The following is a 19,269-nucleotide window of genomic DNA, read 5'->3' on the forward strand; positions in this document are numbered from 1 at the left end:
CCCAAGAGAACTAACTGGCTCTGGCTAGAGTAAAGTTGAATGAAGTTAGTACTAGGCATAAACTTTTTATTATCAGCATCAGTATTGTTATGAGATTAAGCAATGAAATAAGTCAAGAGCATTGGAATCTTTCAGAAATATAACAAATTCTTGTCATAAGGGGAAATTAATCAAGCTAATTACATTTAAAAGTGTTAAGCTGTTGTGTGGAACACTCAATGCATAACTTATGTTAATTTTATTAGTTTGGTGCAAAAGGAATTTTAGTTCCAGACTGAATTTTAAGTCATAATTAGGTTGAGTAATCAAAATAGGAACTATTATGATCAACACAGTTTTGCCGGTAAGTATATTTTTCCTGTGGCATAAAAGCTTCAGGATTTGATGAACTCTTGGAGAGCACTTTCTGCATCCTGCTGGCTGTGGAAGCACAAAAAGATTCTAGAAGATCCTCTCGAGTCTTCCTGGAAGAAGTGGTAGTTGGTTGGCAAGAAGTCAGGTGATTACAGCAGATGAGGCAAAACTTTTTTGCTGGTTTTGCCAATTTATTTGACTTTGAAGCACTGGTTGTGATCTGTGGTCAGGGTTGTTGGAGAAGAATTGGGCCCTTAGTTGCAGTTTCTGGTACCTGTCCTCTGCTGGGCGACATACTTCTCATATGTCAGGGTTCCACTGGAATTCAGAAGGCTGTGGTTGATCAGCCAGTGGGACAGCTACTACCCCTCCATGACTGTCTCTGCGTGATTTGCTTGGGGAAGTGCCCTGAAGCAGCTTTGCGTCAGCCACAGAGCTGGGTTACCATGCACAGTGACACTAGTTACACATACAATCTACTTTCCATCACAGAGTCACTGTTTTGCGCAAAATACTTACTGAGAGCTCACCTTTCTGATGAGCTTCCAAGGCCAGACAAGCATTGGATGGGCCATGTTCAGGTCTTTGGCAACTTCTCATGCGGTTGTGACTCAGCATCCATGACTACAGTAAGCTGGTCACCATAAACCCTCGAAGGCAAGCTGTGCTTGTTCCTTACTTACTAAGGCTATCCATTCCTTTGCAAAACTTCTAGAGCCGTCACTCACCATGTGTTCATCAGCAGTTTCTGGCTAGTTCACTGTTGACATGGAGAGCTATCTCTCCTACTTTACCACTCAGTTTGAATTATATAAGAAAATCACTCCTCTTGCTCTTGTTTTCTTGCTCTCATCTGCTTCCCCTTTGTCCTTTCTCTTCCCATTCCCCTGCCCCTTCCCTCCACACGCTCATGGCCAACCTTTACTCTCCTCCTGCTCTTCTCTAATTAAACCTTTCCACATGGAACCATGAAAAGAAGAAAAGAAAATCACTCAAATCTGCTCTTTGTCTAACATCTTTTCTATAGTATAAAATAAACATGAAACAAATATAAATTAATAAATATTAGTTTTTAAAAACAAGAAATGTATATTAAAATATTATAAAACTTATCCACAATTATTAAAAATGTATCCCTCAGGGTCGAGAGAAATGGTCCAGGGGTTGAGAGTGTATATTGATCTTTTAGAGGACTGGAGTTTGATTCCCAGCACTTGTTACTCCAGCTCTAAGGGATCCATTCCTTTGATCTCTACATTCATGTATATAGACATACATAATTTAGAAAAACAATGAAAAGTATTTCTTTAAGAAATATCTCTATCACACAGCAAATTTTAACACTAAAAACCGAAGTCACTTTTGTACTTAGCCTAATCATATCTTTTTAGATGTTTGTAATAGGCACTCAGAAAGTTAAGTCGGTCAAAAAAAGCTTATTAGGCAGCCATGACTTCTCTAGCCAGTCTAGTTTTAGGGTACTTTGGATGTCAGAATTGTTTTTAATATGTTGATTTACCAATAGGAAACTATTAGGTTTAAGAATATGTGAAATATTTTTCTTAAATAAAAATAAACACAGCTCTTTCTACATCTACTCCCAGATACATGCCTAAGGTAAAAAGAAGAGGGCCTACTCTTGGTGCCTTTCTGTAGTGTCTGTGCTGTTGTTGTTGTTGTTGTTGTTGTTGTTGTTGTTGTTGTTTTGGGGGGTTGCATTTATTTTATTGAGCTTGGTCCAATATTCTTTTTTTTTCTCTTTTAATCTTTTTTTTTCTTTTTTAATCTTTTTTACAGTCCAGTTGTTAAACCCCTCCTGGCCCGTCCTCTGGCTGTTCCTTATCTCTTAGAATGACCTGGAAAGTTATTCGCTGTAAGCACAGACCCAGTCTCCCACATTGATGCTGTGAGTTCTAAGTGGTTTAAGTCACTTTGAGAACTAGAACTCCTGCAGTCTCACTCAGCAAAATGGCTGTGGCATCTCAGGAGCTAAGTGTTTACAATGTTAGGAAGTCCTTAGCTACCTGCCTTTCCAGTGCTCTGGAAAGCATCACAAAATGCCACTTGTCCCTGGCTGTCCATTGCTTAATTCCTACTCTGTACCTGAATCAGCTCAGTGGCGAGGATAAGGAGTTGGGGTTTATGTCTTGCCCTCTTATTAGGAACTTTGTATCGTGTAGCTTGCCATTTGTGGTGCTTCTCAGTGTGGCCTGTCCCATCATCCTGTCAGTTCCTAAGCCTTAGTGTTAGTATCTCAGTCATCCAGAAACCCCTCCATGTCTCCTGAGCCTTGCTGCCCTTGCTTTGGCTCGGGCACCAACTAGAACCATGCTTTCCTGACGCCCAGTCTTTCTCTTTGCATTCTTGTAACCACAGCACCATGATCACTTGGTTATCTTTCTCTCTACACTGCCTTGGGTTTGCTCAGTGTTTCAATTGTGTGTCTTGTCTTTCCAACCAGCATATAGGCTGCTCAGAGATAGTCTTTCTGTTCATGGCCCTTAACAGCACTTTCTGCTCTTCATGGTGTCTGGTTAATATTTGTTCATCATTAAGGTGCAAGCCATTTTTGCTATCAGCTGTTATCTTTTTTTTCCTGTGATAGAATTATATGTATTAGTGTTATTTTTGCCAAAAACAATGTGAACTGTGAAACTTATACAAAGAAAAACATCATTTGGGTAAGGAAAATATATGAACAGTCATTTCCAATGTTTTACTAATCCTGTAAAGAGACATATACAAAGATACAGATGTGGAAACAAGCATTGGATGACACTGTATTATGTTTTTCGCAGGTGTGGTCGCTCACCTTTTTACCGCTCCCGTGAAATGGCAGCTCGTGCATTGGTCCCCTTCATTACGATAGACCAGATACCAAGTACCCTCCATGCTCTGCTGGACTCACTCCCCAGCAGCACTGACCAGTGTTTCCGACAAAACCATATTCATGGGACACTTCTGCAAGTAAGTACAGTGACTCTGTGTGACTTCCATGGGGCACCACACGATGGGCTTTTATGTCTTCTTAGCATGTGAAGACTTGCTGCATTGGCTCTTACGGTTATCTGTGTAACTTATTCGTTTCTATTTCTTAGGGACTAGATACCTCACAAATAGGACTTCATGCACCTCAAATATGAACCAGTACACACTGACTTGGCAGATAATCCTGTGCATTAAATTTTGCAACATGCTTTTTCATCAAGTATGCCTATATAACATTCTGGCCATTCCTTACTCACCGTTGTGACAGTTTAAATGAGAAATGTCGCCCAGAGTCTTAGGTATTAGAATGCCTGGCCCTCGGTTGGTGTCACTGTTTGGGAAGGTTGACTCATACCATTTCCAGTTTATCCACTCTGCTTGTGGTTCAAGATATAGACCATCAGCTTCCTGTTCCTGCCTTCAGATGCCTTCATTTTGCCATCAAGGACTCTTAGCTCCCTGGAACTGTTAGCTCACATAAGCTCTTCTAGTCATTGCCTTGGTCATAGTGTTTTAGCAAAGCAATGGAGAATCAAGCCATTTTTCTGGCTTTTGTTTTAAATAAATATAGGGTTTTATTGTTCATTTTACTTAAGTACAACAAATGAATGAGAACTAATAGGAACTGTCCTATTAAAGACCCTAACCTGGTAATGGATAGTGTTGGTAAAAATCTGCCAGTTACTGGCTCTTGTGGATGCTCACCTTGGATGGATAGGAACTCATTTAACCATCACATCATGCTGCTAGATTATAAGCACAATTAGAGTTGACCTTGAGATCCCAGGCCATATCGTAAACCTGAAGTCCATACTCGTCACATGGAGGACTGTGTGAAATGACTCACAGCGTGCAGTTCCAGAGATGAACTGCCTGGTTGTGCATAATGGGTTTGCCGTATGATGCAAACATATTCCTATAGGTGAAATGTAAGGTAGAGCTGTGGTTTTTGTCTTCATGGCTTGGCTGTCTATATATTCAGTAAAGATTTACTGAATGCCTACTGTATACTGTTGTGTCGTAGTCAGGACATTAACTCAGTTTCCTGGTCTGGACAACATCAAGAACAGAAAGTAGGCAGTCCTGATGGAGCTTGCTAGGTGATGGGTGAGACATGGCAGGGCCATTAGTTTAAGGTGGAGAAGTCAGGGCACCACAGAGCAGATATCAGTTAAACAGAGGCTGAAAGTAGTTAATGAGGCATGGGGAAGGAGCCCCTTAGGCAGAAAGAACATCATAGAGTCAGGTAAAGGGGAATCCCCTCGGGTTGTACCTCTAGACTTTTACCTTTGGACTGAGTATTCAGACCAGGCCCCCATGTTGTATGGCGAGTATTAAAACCATATCTCCAGTCTCATGTGGTTCTCTAATAAAACCTTAAGCACTTATACTTTGGGTCCTCTCTCTATTTCTATGCTAAAGAGGAACATACGTTATCTTAGCCTTGGAAACATGCTATAAAGATTCAACGGTCATCATTGGTTTACTCAAACAAGTTAGGTTGCTTGCTTGCTTGCTTTGTTCCTTCCTCCCTCCCTCCTTCCCCCCTCCCTCTTTCTTTCTCTCTCTCTCTCTCTTTCTCTCTTTCTTTCTTTCTTGTTTTGTAACAAAAACAACCTCATAGCATTTTTTTGTTGCCTGATAACAACATAAGGGCTTCTAAAACCATATTAATACATGTTTCACATATTAATACATGTTTCACATATTAATACATGTTTCACATATTAATACATGTTTCACATATTAATACATGTTTCACACTGTACTTCCAGCAGAAAACACCCTTAAAAACACTGTACTGCCTTCTCAACCTCCCCCATGCTTGACCATTTCTAGTTGGAAACACTTTCTTCTACATCATTTAGTACAAAGTTCATCTAAGCCAGTAGCACAACCCTCTACCAGCACACAGACTTACTCACAGTCCACACTTCAATCAAAGACCTATTTTGCAAGTTTCTGAAGATCAGGTTGATGGGCAGTACCGCCACCTTCTGTACCATCTGGCCCTGGTCGAGATACACTTGTAGAAGTCACAGAGACCACATGAGTAGAAACGTTGCTTCAGAAAGCCCAAGTTAGATCTGTTGGTCCCAACTCTGCTGCTGTTTCAAAGGAAACAGACTAATGACAAGGAAAATAGCAAAACTGAATCTTGAAAGTGTACACTATAAGGAGTTAGGAGTGCCCTAAACATGAAAGGTTGCAGCCTTGCTGCTGGTAGAGCTCTTTCAGAAGCAGGCCACTCCTCCTTCCTTTCTCCACTTGTGCTGGTGTACCTCCTCCCTCCATGGCAGGCCCTGGCTGTTGCACCAGTCTGACCAAAGTGGAAGAAAGGCTTACTGGGGGAGGGAGTCACAGTGTGGGTGCTGGGTGTTCACTGTATGTCTAACAGACCTTGTACTTACTGAGGCTGCTTCCCTTGGTAGAAAAGGAATCAAGGATGCTTGGGTTCTCCAGTCTGTCTGCCGTGTTACCAGTGAGCATCTAAAGGGTTAAATCAGGAAGGGGTCTTCCCTTGTAGAGCTACCTTTGAAACCAACAAATACTTGCACTTGGAAAAGAGATGTTAAGGACCTGAGAGGAATGATACTCTCTGTGGGACTTCCAAAGCCAGCTAAGTAAATGCAAAACTGTCAGTTTTCCAAGAGCAGGAAATCATTTTGTAATCAGAAAACAAATTCTTTCACAGAATATTTTCTTGAATTATACATTCATTTCTTTGAAGATGTTTACATAAACATATCAAGCCCCACAGTGTTTCTTAGGTATACCTTAAAGACAAAAATGTGCTGATCCCTGAGTTGCTGGGTCTGGAAAAGACTCAAATTATAGGGTGTGCAGAATAAGAACTTGTGAGTTTCTTTCCTAATCTTTCAAAACCAGAGGCTCAGAATGGCAGTGCTGAGGTAGATGAAGTGTTGCACACTGGGAAGGTGAGATTGTACAGCAGGTTCTGAAGACATAAGTCTCAGTGGAGGCCAGAAGAGCCACGGAGATTACCTCACTTGAGAGCAGCACTGACAAGGCCACCCGTCTTTGATATACAATTAACTCTCTATTTTTACTGCCAGAGCTCTTCGTGTTGGGAAATTAATGTTATGACTAGGTCACTTATCACTCCTAAGAGGTTGCAGTGGGATTCAGTGTGTAAAGTAGCTGCTGTCCAAGGAGCCAGGATGGACAAACGTCCTTCATTGCCTTTCCCAGACCCAAGCAATAGAAGGAAGTAGAAAGTCCAGGAGGCAGACAGCCTTGTCCCATATGGTTGCCTGAGTACTTATAATTAAATATAATTTAAGAGTTACTTCAATCTTTTAAAAGCATATCCATGGTATACTGTCTTTGCTTTAAGAATTTTAATATATTTTCCATGTTTCTCAGCAGTACAAAATTGTGAAGTATAAAATGTTCAAGCTGTCTAGAAATGGCAATGTACTCAATGGATCCCACTTGGTGCCCTGTGTCCATTGTTTATTTCATGCTCAGAAAATATTATTTCAGATGGAAAAACAAAAGCCTGGAGGTGTTGGTGTCAGTGCTGAGTGGATTACTTGTCAGTGTGGTTTGTTTCCAGAGTGAGTCAGACATCACTGAAAACGCTCATATGTATGACTGGGAATCAGGTTTGCTCTTTCCTCTTGTGGACCTGTGGCCCTGGGGAAAGAGAATGTGTAAGTGATAAAGCTGTGGCAGAGTTTCTCTCATGGTGTGACTGTAATGTGTCAACGTCTCTGCTGACCCTGCAGTTCTCAGAGAGCAGGAGTGTGGCAGAGACAGCTGGAGACTGAAAGCAGTCACAAAGCTGGGAGGAGAGACATCTGGCTGAACCCAGGGCAGCAGAGCAATGATTTTTCTGTTGCCTTGGTGTGTGAAAAGCACTGAGTGGCATTGGGCTCTTTTTTAAAAGTTAAAGATAGACCTAGACCTTGTTAAAATGTAATTTGGCAATATATTGCTTTCTGGATATAAGCCCCCCAAAAGTCATTTTTAATTAAAGTGCTATTTCCAGGGATAAATTAATCCTTTCCTTGTAAATATTCAAAAGCTTTTATTTGGTGTGTGTTACTTAGATAGCCTTCTGCAGGTGTTGGAAGATAGCTCCCAGCCCTCAGGCTCCAGAGCACTGGCTGCCATGCATGACCACTGTCCCTCAGCAGTGGCCTCCTGTGGCTTTGCAGTGTTCTGAAGAAAGGCTGAATATAGGTCAGGGCTATGTGAACCTACAGGATAGCCGCTTCATGTTTCCCCAGGGACTAGGGCCAGGATGGTGAAAATCTATATCCCCTGGTGGCTGAGTAAGACATGTCTATAAGATGGGCTATTATTGAGTACCTACAGAAGCCCTTCTGGTTGGTGTAGGTTATCCTGTTCTACTGATAGGAAAAGAAAATGAGACTGAGAGACCGAGATGTCCCAAAATTATACAAGCCATACATGGTGGCAGATAGAACAGGGATTTAGTTCTATTCTCATGGGAAGCTTTTTAATTGTGCTCTTAACCTATAGTCTTAGACTGTACATACACTGTACATACAGTACTCCATATACGTGTGTGTGTGTGTGTGTGTGTGTGTGTGTGTGTATGTGTGTGTTATACTGTACTATAGTGTACTATTTCTGTGGATGAGGAAAAGAAAATTCTCAGAGAAAAACCCATCACTGTGGGGCCTTCAGGGTCCCACTAGGGAAATTGGCATTGTTGGTTATTTAGTCACTGTTGATTAATGCCACCTTTGTCTCAAACAGATCCAACAGAGAAAAGAGAAATCCTCGCTCAGGAGCATTAGTTCTCAGGGATGAGGGTGTAGCTGAAATGGTGGAGTGCTTTTCTGGCAATGCCCAGAGCACTTGGATCCAATCCCCAGCACTGAATAAAACTGTATTCCCAGCACATGGAAGCCAGAGACAGGAGCATCAGTTCAGGATCATCTCAGCTACATAATGAGTTCAAAGCCAGCATGGGCTACATGAGACCCTGTCTCAAAATCCAACAAAAACAAGATCAGCTTTCATGGAGCTAATATTCTTATAGCAGGGATGCAGGGGGGAAATAAAATAATAATAGCATAATACTATAACTTATAGTCAGTATAGTAGGGGATTATGTAGTTTTTTTGGAAACTATTAGTTGCTTTGGCCCAGAAGAGCAGGCAGAATAGAGGAGTCAATGTAAGCAGGAGCAGGAGGCAAATATGGGAGCAATTAATGAAGGGTCAGAGTAGTTGGTGTTGAAGTAATAATGTTTGAGACTGGAAGGAGGTACTAGAAAGTAAATACTTTTCCTCTCAAATTGCACCAGTCACATAGGTTTGTAAGCAGGTGTGCCAGATGTGTGTCTGAGATTATCTTTTCCACAGAGAAGGACCAACAACGTGGGCTTAATTGATGAACAAGACTAGAAAAGACACCCCATTTTAGAGGCATGTAGATGAACCCCCTCTAGGATCACAGAGAGTCAGGCCTGTCTTGGATCCAGAAAAGAGAACAGTGGCTATTACATCACTGTCCTCTAGTGAGGCCTTTCATGTGCTGTCTGTTCTGGGCTTGTGAGATACACATAGAGTGAACTAGAGAATGTCTTTGTTTTTACTTAGTGAATTCTTACTGAGTAGCTTTTAAGTATAAACAGTCGTGCCGGGTACCAGGGAAAGCACAAAGAAAAGTTTGTTAATAGCATGGCCCCCATTGTCAAGAAACCGTTATCTTCCCTGAAAAAAGAAGCTGTCGACTTTGCAAGCTCCACAACAGAAGTTATATGGCAGCATGTGATATGTACCAAAGGAACGAGTGCCATAGTCATCCCCTGAGGTGATGTGGGGTGGGTTGGAGTTAGGGCAAAACTTCATAAACATTGGGGCTTAGGGTAATCCAGCATAAGAAAGTATTTTCATAGGGACCATGTGCTTGGCCAATCGGTGGTTTCAGAAGTTTGTTGAGATTAAGATCGGAGGGAACGTATTTGTCAGCATGTGAAACACTAAAAATGATACGAGACTTTGAGCTTTAACAAAGCTCTTTTAGGAAAATGAATGTCCATTGAAACAGTAGTAGAGCATGTGAAGGTCTCTACTGGTCTGCTGAGAGTGCGCAGGGGAGTGTCTCCTGGGAGTGAGTGCTTCACACTGGGTCCTTTAGTCAGCCCCTCCCTCACAAGGACGGGGTCCCTCCCTCCTGCAGGTTCCCCGAGGAGATCCTGCCTATCAGCTTCTCACTATCCTGTGCACCTGGCTTGTTTGGAATTACATCCTTTCCCTCAGAGTCCATCAGAAACTCAATGAATCTGGAAAGGAACACTAGTACAGTGTCTCAGACAAAGAACTCTTTGACCATTCCAGGGGGAGAATTTGAAGTTCATAAAGTGAAAGGAGATACAGGATCCGCCTAGATAGAGTAATCTAGTACTTTTGTAAGGTCATTTTTCATCCCATCTTGCCAGCCCCTCCCAGTCCTCCAATTGTTACTGTTTTTGAGACATTTTATTGCTCAAGATAACTCAGACTATACTTCAGAAAAACCCATCATGACAGAGCAGCACACTATCTACAGTGGGGGACTGTGATTTCCTAGTACTCCTGTCGAGTAGCTCATAATATATGGGCCTATATGTAGTGGAAATATGGAGGTGTTTCCTAGCCAATAAAAATACTATTTATTACTTTTTTTAGAAGGTGCCACTGAAGTAGGCAGAAAGTAACAGTTCTTGTCACTGCAGTACTTAGGGATTACAGAGTGTGTCTACTTGCTTGTAGACCTGGGTTCATTTAGGGTGCCCAGTTTATTTGAGTTGCTAAGGAATTCGTTGGCTTTCACCTTAGAGCAGTGGTTCTCAGCCTTCCTAATGCTGCGACACTTTAATACAGTTCTTCATTGTGGTTGTAACTCCCAACCATAACATTATTTCCTTTCTACTTCATAACTGTAATTTTGCTACTATTATGAATTGTATGTAAATATCTGATGTGACCCACAAAGAGGTGAAGACCCACAGGTTGAGAACTCTTCCTAGGGGCTAACATACATTATTAATACCTCTTTTAGAAATTGTCAAATATTATTTTGCATATGTCTGCCCCTCTATGTGTTTGTGTGTTTAAAGAGTTGGGTAGTCCTAGGCATGTGACTTGGTGGGTGAGCACTGCTAAGCATGTTTGTCCCTCAACACAGCGTATGGTGGGAGGTGCGACACATAGTATAATAGAGCTTTTATTTTGGATAAACTCATGTTTTAGAAAACTTCACACAAATGAGGTTGCTAATTGAGCTAAGAATTTTTACTTGCAAATATTTAAGGGTTTGTTTGTTTGCCAAGTGATGGATGGATGGCTCCCTGCTTCAGTCTTTGCTGTGTGTGTGGCGGGGGGGGGGGGGGTGGCTTGGAAATGAACTCCTTACATGCTTACACTAGCAGCTCTCCAGAGAAGCTGAGAGGTGTGTGCAGGCGTGACGTCTTATTACTAGGTGACATCATGGGGAAGGGTAGTGCTTTGGTTCTCACTAGGATCTGGCTTTCTTATTATTTGTGATACCTTTGAAATTGTTCAAATTTCTGGAGAAAACAGACATTTTGCTTGACTTCCTGAGAACTGAATTTCTACAGAGGGCTCTAAAATTGTTTCTTTGAGTTACTTTTATATTAAATGGATTTAAGGTGTGCGTGACTTTGAAGAGTTTACAGATGCCAGAGAATTCTGTTGTCTTTGTTAATCTTCAAAGAAATCAATATAATTAACAACCTCCATGTGCTGTTTAACTGCCCTACCCCCACTACTTAAGTCTTCAAAGACTTGATTGGTTATGGACGATGAAAAGGGTTTACATTAAGTTTGTGCTCAGTTATGGCAGATTCTCTCTTAAGAGCATATACAGCATCAGTTCCTGATTAATGACCATTTTCAATACTGTTCATATACTAGAAAGTGGTATTCATTGATCATTTTATTTGAGAAAAGGATTCTTAAATGTTTTAACATCTCCTATCCTACCACCACCAGAGGTAGGGGAAAGGACAGGTTAATAGAGCAAAGGAGGTTGTGGACCTGTTCAGAAATAGGTCTTTGGGGCAAATCCAATCTGTGTTGTCAGGATATTAAAAGTACAGTTTACACGAATCAGAGACAAGCTCCACTTGTAAACGCCATTGTTGAATCGGTAACAAGAGGACGAGGGAACACATTCACGAATCAATAATGGCAAATTGATCTAGAAGAAACTGCAATGCTCTCCCAGTTGACCCAAATCCGCAGAAGCAGCAAGAAGCTGCCAGCTACCACCACAAGGCTTTTGGTGCATTTTTCTCTGCGAAGTCATGACAGTTGTTGGCTAACAAAGAATGGTAAGGTATAGCAATGCCATCCAGGGTCATCAGTGAAGACCAGCATCAGCAAAGTCCAATGATGACCACCAAAGAATGGCAAGGGGTACTGACGCCATCCAGCGCTGTCCACTGCCTATTGGGCTACATATATATATATATATATATATATATATATATATATTTTAGCATCACGTGTATCTGCTTCAGCCCTTTTTCTAGGCTGCCTCTAGAAAAACACATCTGTCCTCAGCAAAACATCTTCCCACACGTCTGCTTCAGCAAAAGTATCCTCTCATAAGACAATTTCTAGAAAAACATCACATGACACACTGAGTCTCCAAAGAAACCAGAAGTTTTCACCTCACATCAGGTCTGATTTTCAGAAGTTAAAACACACGGTAGTAGTTTACACTCATGATTGAACATATAAACTCTGTGTGGGTATGCACCGGCACATGTACTCTAGCACCAGAAATTAAGCTGGTGGACTTGGAAGGAAATGTGGAGTGAATCAGAGCTGCAGCATAGCCCACAAGGTGGCAGGTTTCTGAACAGCAGCAGCAGCAGCAGTGCTCACCCACCCACCCAGTCTTCTGCCGTGCCTCTCCCAGGACTCCCACACAGGAACCCTGGACTTTCTGCAGAAGGGTCCACGATTGTGACATCACCTATTATGAGTCAGCGTGCAATACGTTTTGTTATTCTTCCCTGTCCTCACCTCCTCTATTGGTTGTTTCTTGAATATTTGCTCTTTCTCCCAAGGAAATGAGCACAAAGTGAATAGACGTGCATTCTTCCCAGCCTCAAATTAAAGCTTAGGCGTCAGTTGCTTAGTCACGATGAGTCTGATCATTTTTAAAACTCATATCAGGAAAGTGACAGTGGCTTTGTTGTTTTTGTTTTCCTGAGTGCCTATGTAGTAGTTTGTTGTGATTTTGCCAAGCACTCAAAACAGTTTACAGAGCCTTCCTTCTCAAGGTTCAGTGGGGAAGCACAGTCCTGGGCATCCCTGAAACTGTTAGAAGTATAGGCCCCTGGGCCACTCTTAATTCTTTTGAATCAGAACATGCATTTTCACAAGATTCCCAGAACACACTTGCTTGTTTGCAGCGTCAAAAGTACTTGTCCAGGGCTGGGGTTTGTCACTCAGTTTGTAGAGCTTGCCTCACATATGCAAGGTCCCAAGTTTGATCCCTAGCGCCGTCTAAACCAGAAATGGCACTGCACACCTAATGCTCATAATTCAGCATTAGGGGAATGGAGATATGAAGATCAGAAGTTCAAGATCGTTCTCAGTTACATAGCGAGTTTAGGGTCAGCCTGAGCAGCAATCTGTCTTTAAAAAAAAAAAAAAAAAAAAAAACAGTATTAGTGTACACAACCTCTTTGAATATACTGTGCTGGAGGCCAGCCCTGCAGGTAGGTGCTTACCCTGAACCTGGGGAATGCATCTGTTCACACGGCCAACAGAAAGAAAGCTGGGTTTGCTGCTGCTGACTTTGAATCTTCTAGCACAACCCAGAAACTAGTGACTATTGCAGATGCCAAGTGCATGCTGACAGGAGCCTGATGTAGCTGTCTCCTGAGCGGCTCTGCCAGAGCCTGACAAACACAGAGGCGGATGCTCACAGCCAACCATTGAACTGAGAACATGGTCCCCAATGGTGGAGGAGATAGGGAAAGGACTGAAGAAGCTGAAGCAGTTTGCAACCCCATAAGAAGAACAACAATGTCAACCAGCCAGCCCCCCTAGTGCTCCCAGGGACTAAACCACCAAACCCCCCAAGAGTACACAGGAATGAACCTATGGCTCCATCTGTATGTGTAGCAGAGGATGGCCTTTTTTGGGGAACAGTTGAAGGAGAAGCCCTTGGTCCTGTCAAGGCTCAGTGCCCCAGTGTAGGGGAATGTCAGGGTGGGGAGGTGGGAAGGAGTGGGTGGTTTGGTGAAGGAGCACCTTCATAGAAGCAGGGGGAGGGGGAATAGGATAGCATGTGTCTGGAGGAGAAAGGAGGAAAGGGGATAACATTTAAAATGTAAATAAAAAATACCTAATAAAAGGAAAAGAAGTAAAAAGGAAAAAACAAAAACAAACAAACAAACAAAAAAAAAACACCCAACAGAATGCTAACTCTCAAGGTTAAGTCAGTTGCTTCAAAGTACCACTGAATTAGGTTGTACTTACTTAGTACATGGCCTTCAGGAATGAAGCTGAATATTGATTTAGAGTATCAGTCTTTATTGTGTGTTGTCTGAGGACAGCCAGTAAACCTCCAGCACCGAATTTAATCTAGAGAAACATTATTAGTTCTGTATGTTTTTCACTATAAAATCAAAGGGAACTTTTAAAATGACTTGAGCAAACCAGGAGCTATTTTTGAAAAGCAACTGACACTACTTTTTAAAAAATTGTTAGCTAGGTTGTCTCAGCTACTTGAGAAGGATCTCAAATCAAGACTATGCACCAGGGTACATGTACCCTGACAGTTTAAATGTAGCAAGGCAGGGAGAGGCAGGCAAAGAGAGCCAGTCCTTTCCTCTGGTCTTGATGGTGCTTTTGAGCTGACCTGTGAACACTGGTGACACAGATCTCCCAAAATTCTCTTGCAAGATGATTTGCTTGCTTATGCTTTATTTTCTTCCTCTTCCTCCAGCCTTTGCCGGGACAGGCTCTCACCTGCTTCCTTTGCTGTCACCCCTGTCAGCAGTTCTGTAACAGGATTTAAGGAGTGCCACAGTTTTCAAAAATAGAAGTTCAAGAGGCTTATTATCGCCAGCAGAGGGAAATCAAAATATTCAGTATTATGTTACTTGAGGTACAGATTTTCAATAGCCTACTTTGGAACTTTGTGTGTAGAAAATGAAAATGGTTACAAAATCACTTTTGTATAAAATTCAGTTAGAGCTCATTGGAATTTCTTCTGAACAGTTTTTTCGAGAGAATTTCACATAAGGTAGATAATCCCTTGTCTTCTAATAACTGGAAGGATAAAGAGCAAGTCAGGCAGGGACCCTAAGTGTTTTTACCACTTTAAAACTGAAAAGCATAAGAGGAAATGCTGTGTTTTATTGTGACTACTTTGTTCCTATTTGGTTTTAGTTTGAGATTTAGCACTGTGTGTGTGTGTGTGTGTGTGTGTGTGTGTGTGTGTGTGTGTGTGTGTTGTTGTTGTTGTTGTTGTTGTTGTTGTTGTCGTCCTCCATCAGCACACTGGATTGCCTTATGAATAGACAACTGTATGATGAAAAGAGGATTGAGTCTAAGTAGGCCTGGACCTGACATTGTCTTTCCCTACTTTCTAGATATTTGACACAGGACAGGCCATATAAACTTTGAACAACAGCCTATCCTTTGATATATAAAGGTACCACAATTTGAAGTGTTGATATAAAAAGCGATGTTATGGTACGGGAGAGCTGGCTGAGTGGTTAAGAGCACTCGCTGTTCTTGCAGAGGTCCTGGGTGTGGTCCCTAGAACCCATGTCATGTAGCTCATGACTGCCTGTAACTCCAGTCCTTTTCTGCTCTCTGAGCACCCACATGCACATGGCATACACTCACACAGACATTAATGCATACAGAAGAAATAAATAAATATTTTTAGTTAAAAAGTAGAGTTATTAGATATGCAAGTTCCAAATACAGTGGCAGCTGGCAACTCTTTTTCATGATGATAAATATGATGTGATTAGCTTAAAATGCCATTATAAAAATTATTTATTACAAAATGAATTTAAAAATAAATAAATGGATAAATAAAATCCTTACTCAGACAAATACAAAATGAGTATGTACAAAGTTTTATTTAATTCATTAGTTAATAAAGGAACCAGAACGATTTTATGGTCAGTCCAGTGAATACTTGAAAACTCAGGCATCTACAGGCACTGAAACATAAATGTTAGGATAGGATTTCTGAGTTCAATGTAAAACAGTTTAATATTTAACAGATTACAACTATTTATTTTGTTGCTCTGGGCAGAAATTATTGCCATCTCTACTTCACAACAGCCTACAAGTTTGCAAGTGACTTAATTAGTCTGGAACTTTTAATCAGTACTAGCAATAAGATGTTTTAAATGCATTTCTCTACAACAAGGTTGCAGTCTGTAGTCATAAAGTCAAATCAGGCCCTCATCCTGTTTTGAATAAAATTTTATTGAAAACTTTCTTTTTTAGATATTTTCTATAGCTGCTTACACTTGTAAGAAAGACCCAAAATTTGTATTGTTTTTCTCTCTGGCCCTTTACTGGAAAACATGGCTGTCTACTGCCTAAAAGAATCCATGAGTCTTCTACATAACTTATTTTGATAGATTTACCCCGTAGTGGTTAATGGTTTGTGTGTTATTAGACATAGTGCTGTTTTTACATTTAACTCTAAAGTGTCCTTTGCTTATATGGGGAGTAGCATTAATTTTCATATGCTGACCTTATGCTGTGACCCTGCCAAGTTTACTAGTCCAATGTCCTTTAAAACTTAGATGTCTCTATCATCTACCAATGAAGCACTTTGTTTCTTTGCAGTTACTATGCCTTTTATTTCCTGCTTTTGTCTTATTGTTGTTTTATTGTACTGCCAATTTCAGTGTAATAATGAGTAGGAGTGGTCAGAATGAACAAGCTTGCATTTCCTAATCATAGAGGAAACATTCAGTCTTTCCTTGGTATATAACTACATGTTTTTCTTAGATACATCAAATTTTTCATTGTACTTCATAGTTTGTTGTGAATTTTTCATTACAAATAGCCATTTTTCTACTACTGTGGTAAAATCACCATGTCCACAAACAACATGGGGAGAAGAGAGTTACTTCACATCACAATCTACAGGCCTTTCTTTCAAGAAGGGAAGCAGTGCAGGACATGAAGGCAGGAGCAGACTTGGGCACAGGCAGTCTGATAGAGCCATTTTCTCAGTTGAGGTTCCTCTTCCCAGATAACTGAAGCCAATGTCAAATTGACAAAAACAAACCAGAGAGGAGGGCGATGGTGAGATTTGTAGACGCCTTTCTACAGTCACTGGGTTCATTCTCTTTCTTCCTCTGCCTAGGTCTGGGGATAAAACCTGGGAGTCCTTACTTGTGGTGGGCAAGTGCTGCACCTGCACTACCTTCCCAGCTTCCTGGTTGTTAGCTCTAGAGATAATAATGAATTACATCATTTCCCAGTGTTGGGTCAACCTTGCATTCATCTTACTGATCCCCTTTATTAATTAGTGAATTCAAGAAAACATTTTGTACTCCTCATTTTATATTCATCTACAAAGAATAAGAGTTATACCTTGGTGAAGATTAGGCTTTAAGCAGGCTAGTTACTCTTTCCTCCAGTTGCTCTACATAGTCAGTGTAAGGCCAATCAAAAATGTATTATACCGTGTCTTTTAATGAATTATTTTCTCTAAGTAATTACTGAGTTAGATTTACTAGTATTTTCTTCAGGTGATTTATATCTAGAAAAAAAAATAGGTTTTGAAAAGGAAAAACATTGCACTCTTGGAGAACAAACCTAGGACCCATAGGATTTTAGGACAACATACCACTCACCCTACCCCTGATATAGTTTCCCAAAATCCCAAGTCTTTTTAAGTTGAGAATTTTTATAGGATTTCTGAACCTGTTGGGCTTTTGTTCTTTTTCTTTTTAATACTATTTTTAAACTTTTAAAATATTTATTTATTGTGTGTAAATGTTTTGTTAGTATGTATGTCTGTTAACCATGGGCATGCCAGGTATCCATGAAGTCTAAAAGAGGGTATTAGATGGATGTGAGTCACCATGTGGGCGCTGGGAATCAAACGCACGTCCTCTGTAGGAGCAAAAAGTGTTCCAGACCTCCAAGCCGTCTCTCCAGCCCCTTGTTTTTACTCTTGAGTTACTGTCTTAGGCAGGGTTTCTACTGCTGCAATGAAACACCGTGACCAAAAGCAACTGGGCAGAAAAGGGTCTATTTGGCTCACACTTCCACATCCACTGCCCATCACCGAAGGAAGTCAGGACAGGAACTCACACAGGGCAGGAACCTGGAGGCAGGAGATAATTCAGAGGCCTCTTACTAGAATGGAGGGCTGCTGCTTACTGGCTTCCTCACATGACCTGCTCAGCCTGCTTTCTGAGAACCCAGCACCACCAACCTGGGGATGGTACCACCCACTACAGACTAGGCTGTCTCCCATCAATCACTAATTTAGAAAATGCCCTGAGAGCAAGCTCTTATGAAGGCATTTTCTTAATTGAGCTTCTCTCTCCTTTCATATAACTATAGTTTGTGAGTCAAGTTGACTCACCAGCAAGGCCATCATTTATTATTTAAGCTTAATGTTGTCTACTGTATTTAAAATAATGTAAACTCATGATTCTTTAGCATACTCCAATAGCATTTAACCTTAAGTACTCAACAATGAATGAATGAATGAACGAACGAACGAACGAACAAACGAACGAACAGACTGATGCTGTTTTAGAGTCATCAAAAGTCATGAAAGTTCTTCCCTGGTTTTCAGTTTGGAGAGTTTGTGTGTTGGTATTTCCTGGCTGAAGCAGTGGACAGTGTAAGTGCTGCTTAGATGGCTGCTCTTCCTGTGGTACAGTAGCGGGCGGTCACTGGCACTTCAAGATGCAGTGTGCATGACCTCTTTCCTTTGTGGTGACAGAAAAAGGAACCCTGAAGAACAGAGCGGAGCAGAATCTCCAGCTGTGACAAGCCACTTACCCACTCAGTACTAGTGTTGACTTTGGGTGGACGGAGGGTAGGAGCTTTGGCTCTCATATCCTTCAGTAGAAAGGGTAAGGTTGTCTAGCTTGAAAATCTTGTTGCTGCTTTAGGAGTTTAGCTTTGTTTATGTCACGTGAGTATGATTCTGACACTGAAGCTCCATAAAAAGTTGCCTTCCTTAATGCTGTTCATTACAAATGGCTCTCCCAGTCGTGTGCAGGCTCTGGAGAGGAGTACTGCCGCAGTGTCATCTGGATGTCTTACTGCTCAGGTTTGCTCAGACATCTGCAGCTCTGGCAGGTTTGCTGTTTGGTGCTAGGGATTGAGCCTCACACACGTAAGCCTACGCTTGAACACGCTTGAACTACCTTGAGCCCCTGTTTTTGTTTTGTTCTGCTTTCGTTACTGACTGTATGAAGTAATAAGTTAGCTCTTTTGAATAGATTGTTATTTGAAGAGATTCTAATGCATTAGACATTTTTCCTTATCATTTTGTCTTATCCAGGACTCTGGTTTTTAAACACTTATACTGATGGACACACACTTTTGCTGCGCACTTTAGAGGGATTTCATGTTGTAGGAAGGTGACCAGCAAGCAAGCAGAAATGGTCGATATGTTTGGATGAGTGGTGACAAACGCTACCCTTGGGGTGCAGTTCTCTCACCATCACAAACACAGGAGCTGTACAGGCAGGCTCGGTCTCACAGCCCACCGTGGTGTGCAGAGAAGAGTAGGCATTTCAACAGCAGGGGACCGTCAGAGCCTGGAAACCACAGTGACCTCCCAACACAGCAGAGAGCGATAGCAAACGCCCTACAGTTCAGTGGCCAACTGTGTGTGGACAGACAGACAATTAATTCAGTCCACAGACAGGAAAGGTCTGACAACTGA

General features: G+C 41.4%; 1 protein-coding gene across 7 annotated transcripts in view; it reads left to right on the forward strand.

Annotated features, from left to right (window-relative positions):
• Thada (THADA, armadillo repeat containing) overlaps nucleotides 1-19,269 on the forward strand; it is a 303,931-nt gene that overhangs the window by 175,625 nt on the left and 109,037 nt on the right. For all 7 annotated transcript variants that reach the window (XR_010052081.1, XR_005505507.2, XM_006239705.5 and 4 more), the window contains one exon: nucleotides 3,153-3,321. Coding sequence is in view for 5 of the 7 variants with exons in the window: in XM_006239705.5 (XP_006239767.1) it covers nucleotides 3,153-3,321 (169 nt within the window). In the remaining 2 variants the exon portion in view is untranslated. The remainder of the gene's footprint in view (nucleotides 1-3,152; nucleotides 3,322-19,269) is intronic.

Source organism: Rattus norvegicus, chromosome 6 (assembly GCF_036323735.1).
Source record: "Rattus norvegicus strain BN/NHsdMcwi chromosome 6, GRCr8, whole genome shotgun sequence".
In the NCBI taxonomy this organism is placed as follows: Eukaryota; Metazoa; Chordata; class Mammalia; order Rodentia; family Muridae; genus Rattus; species Rattus norvegicus.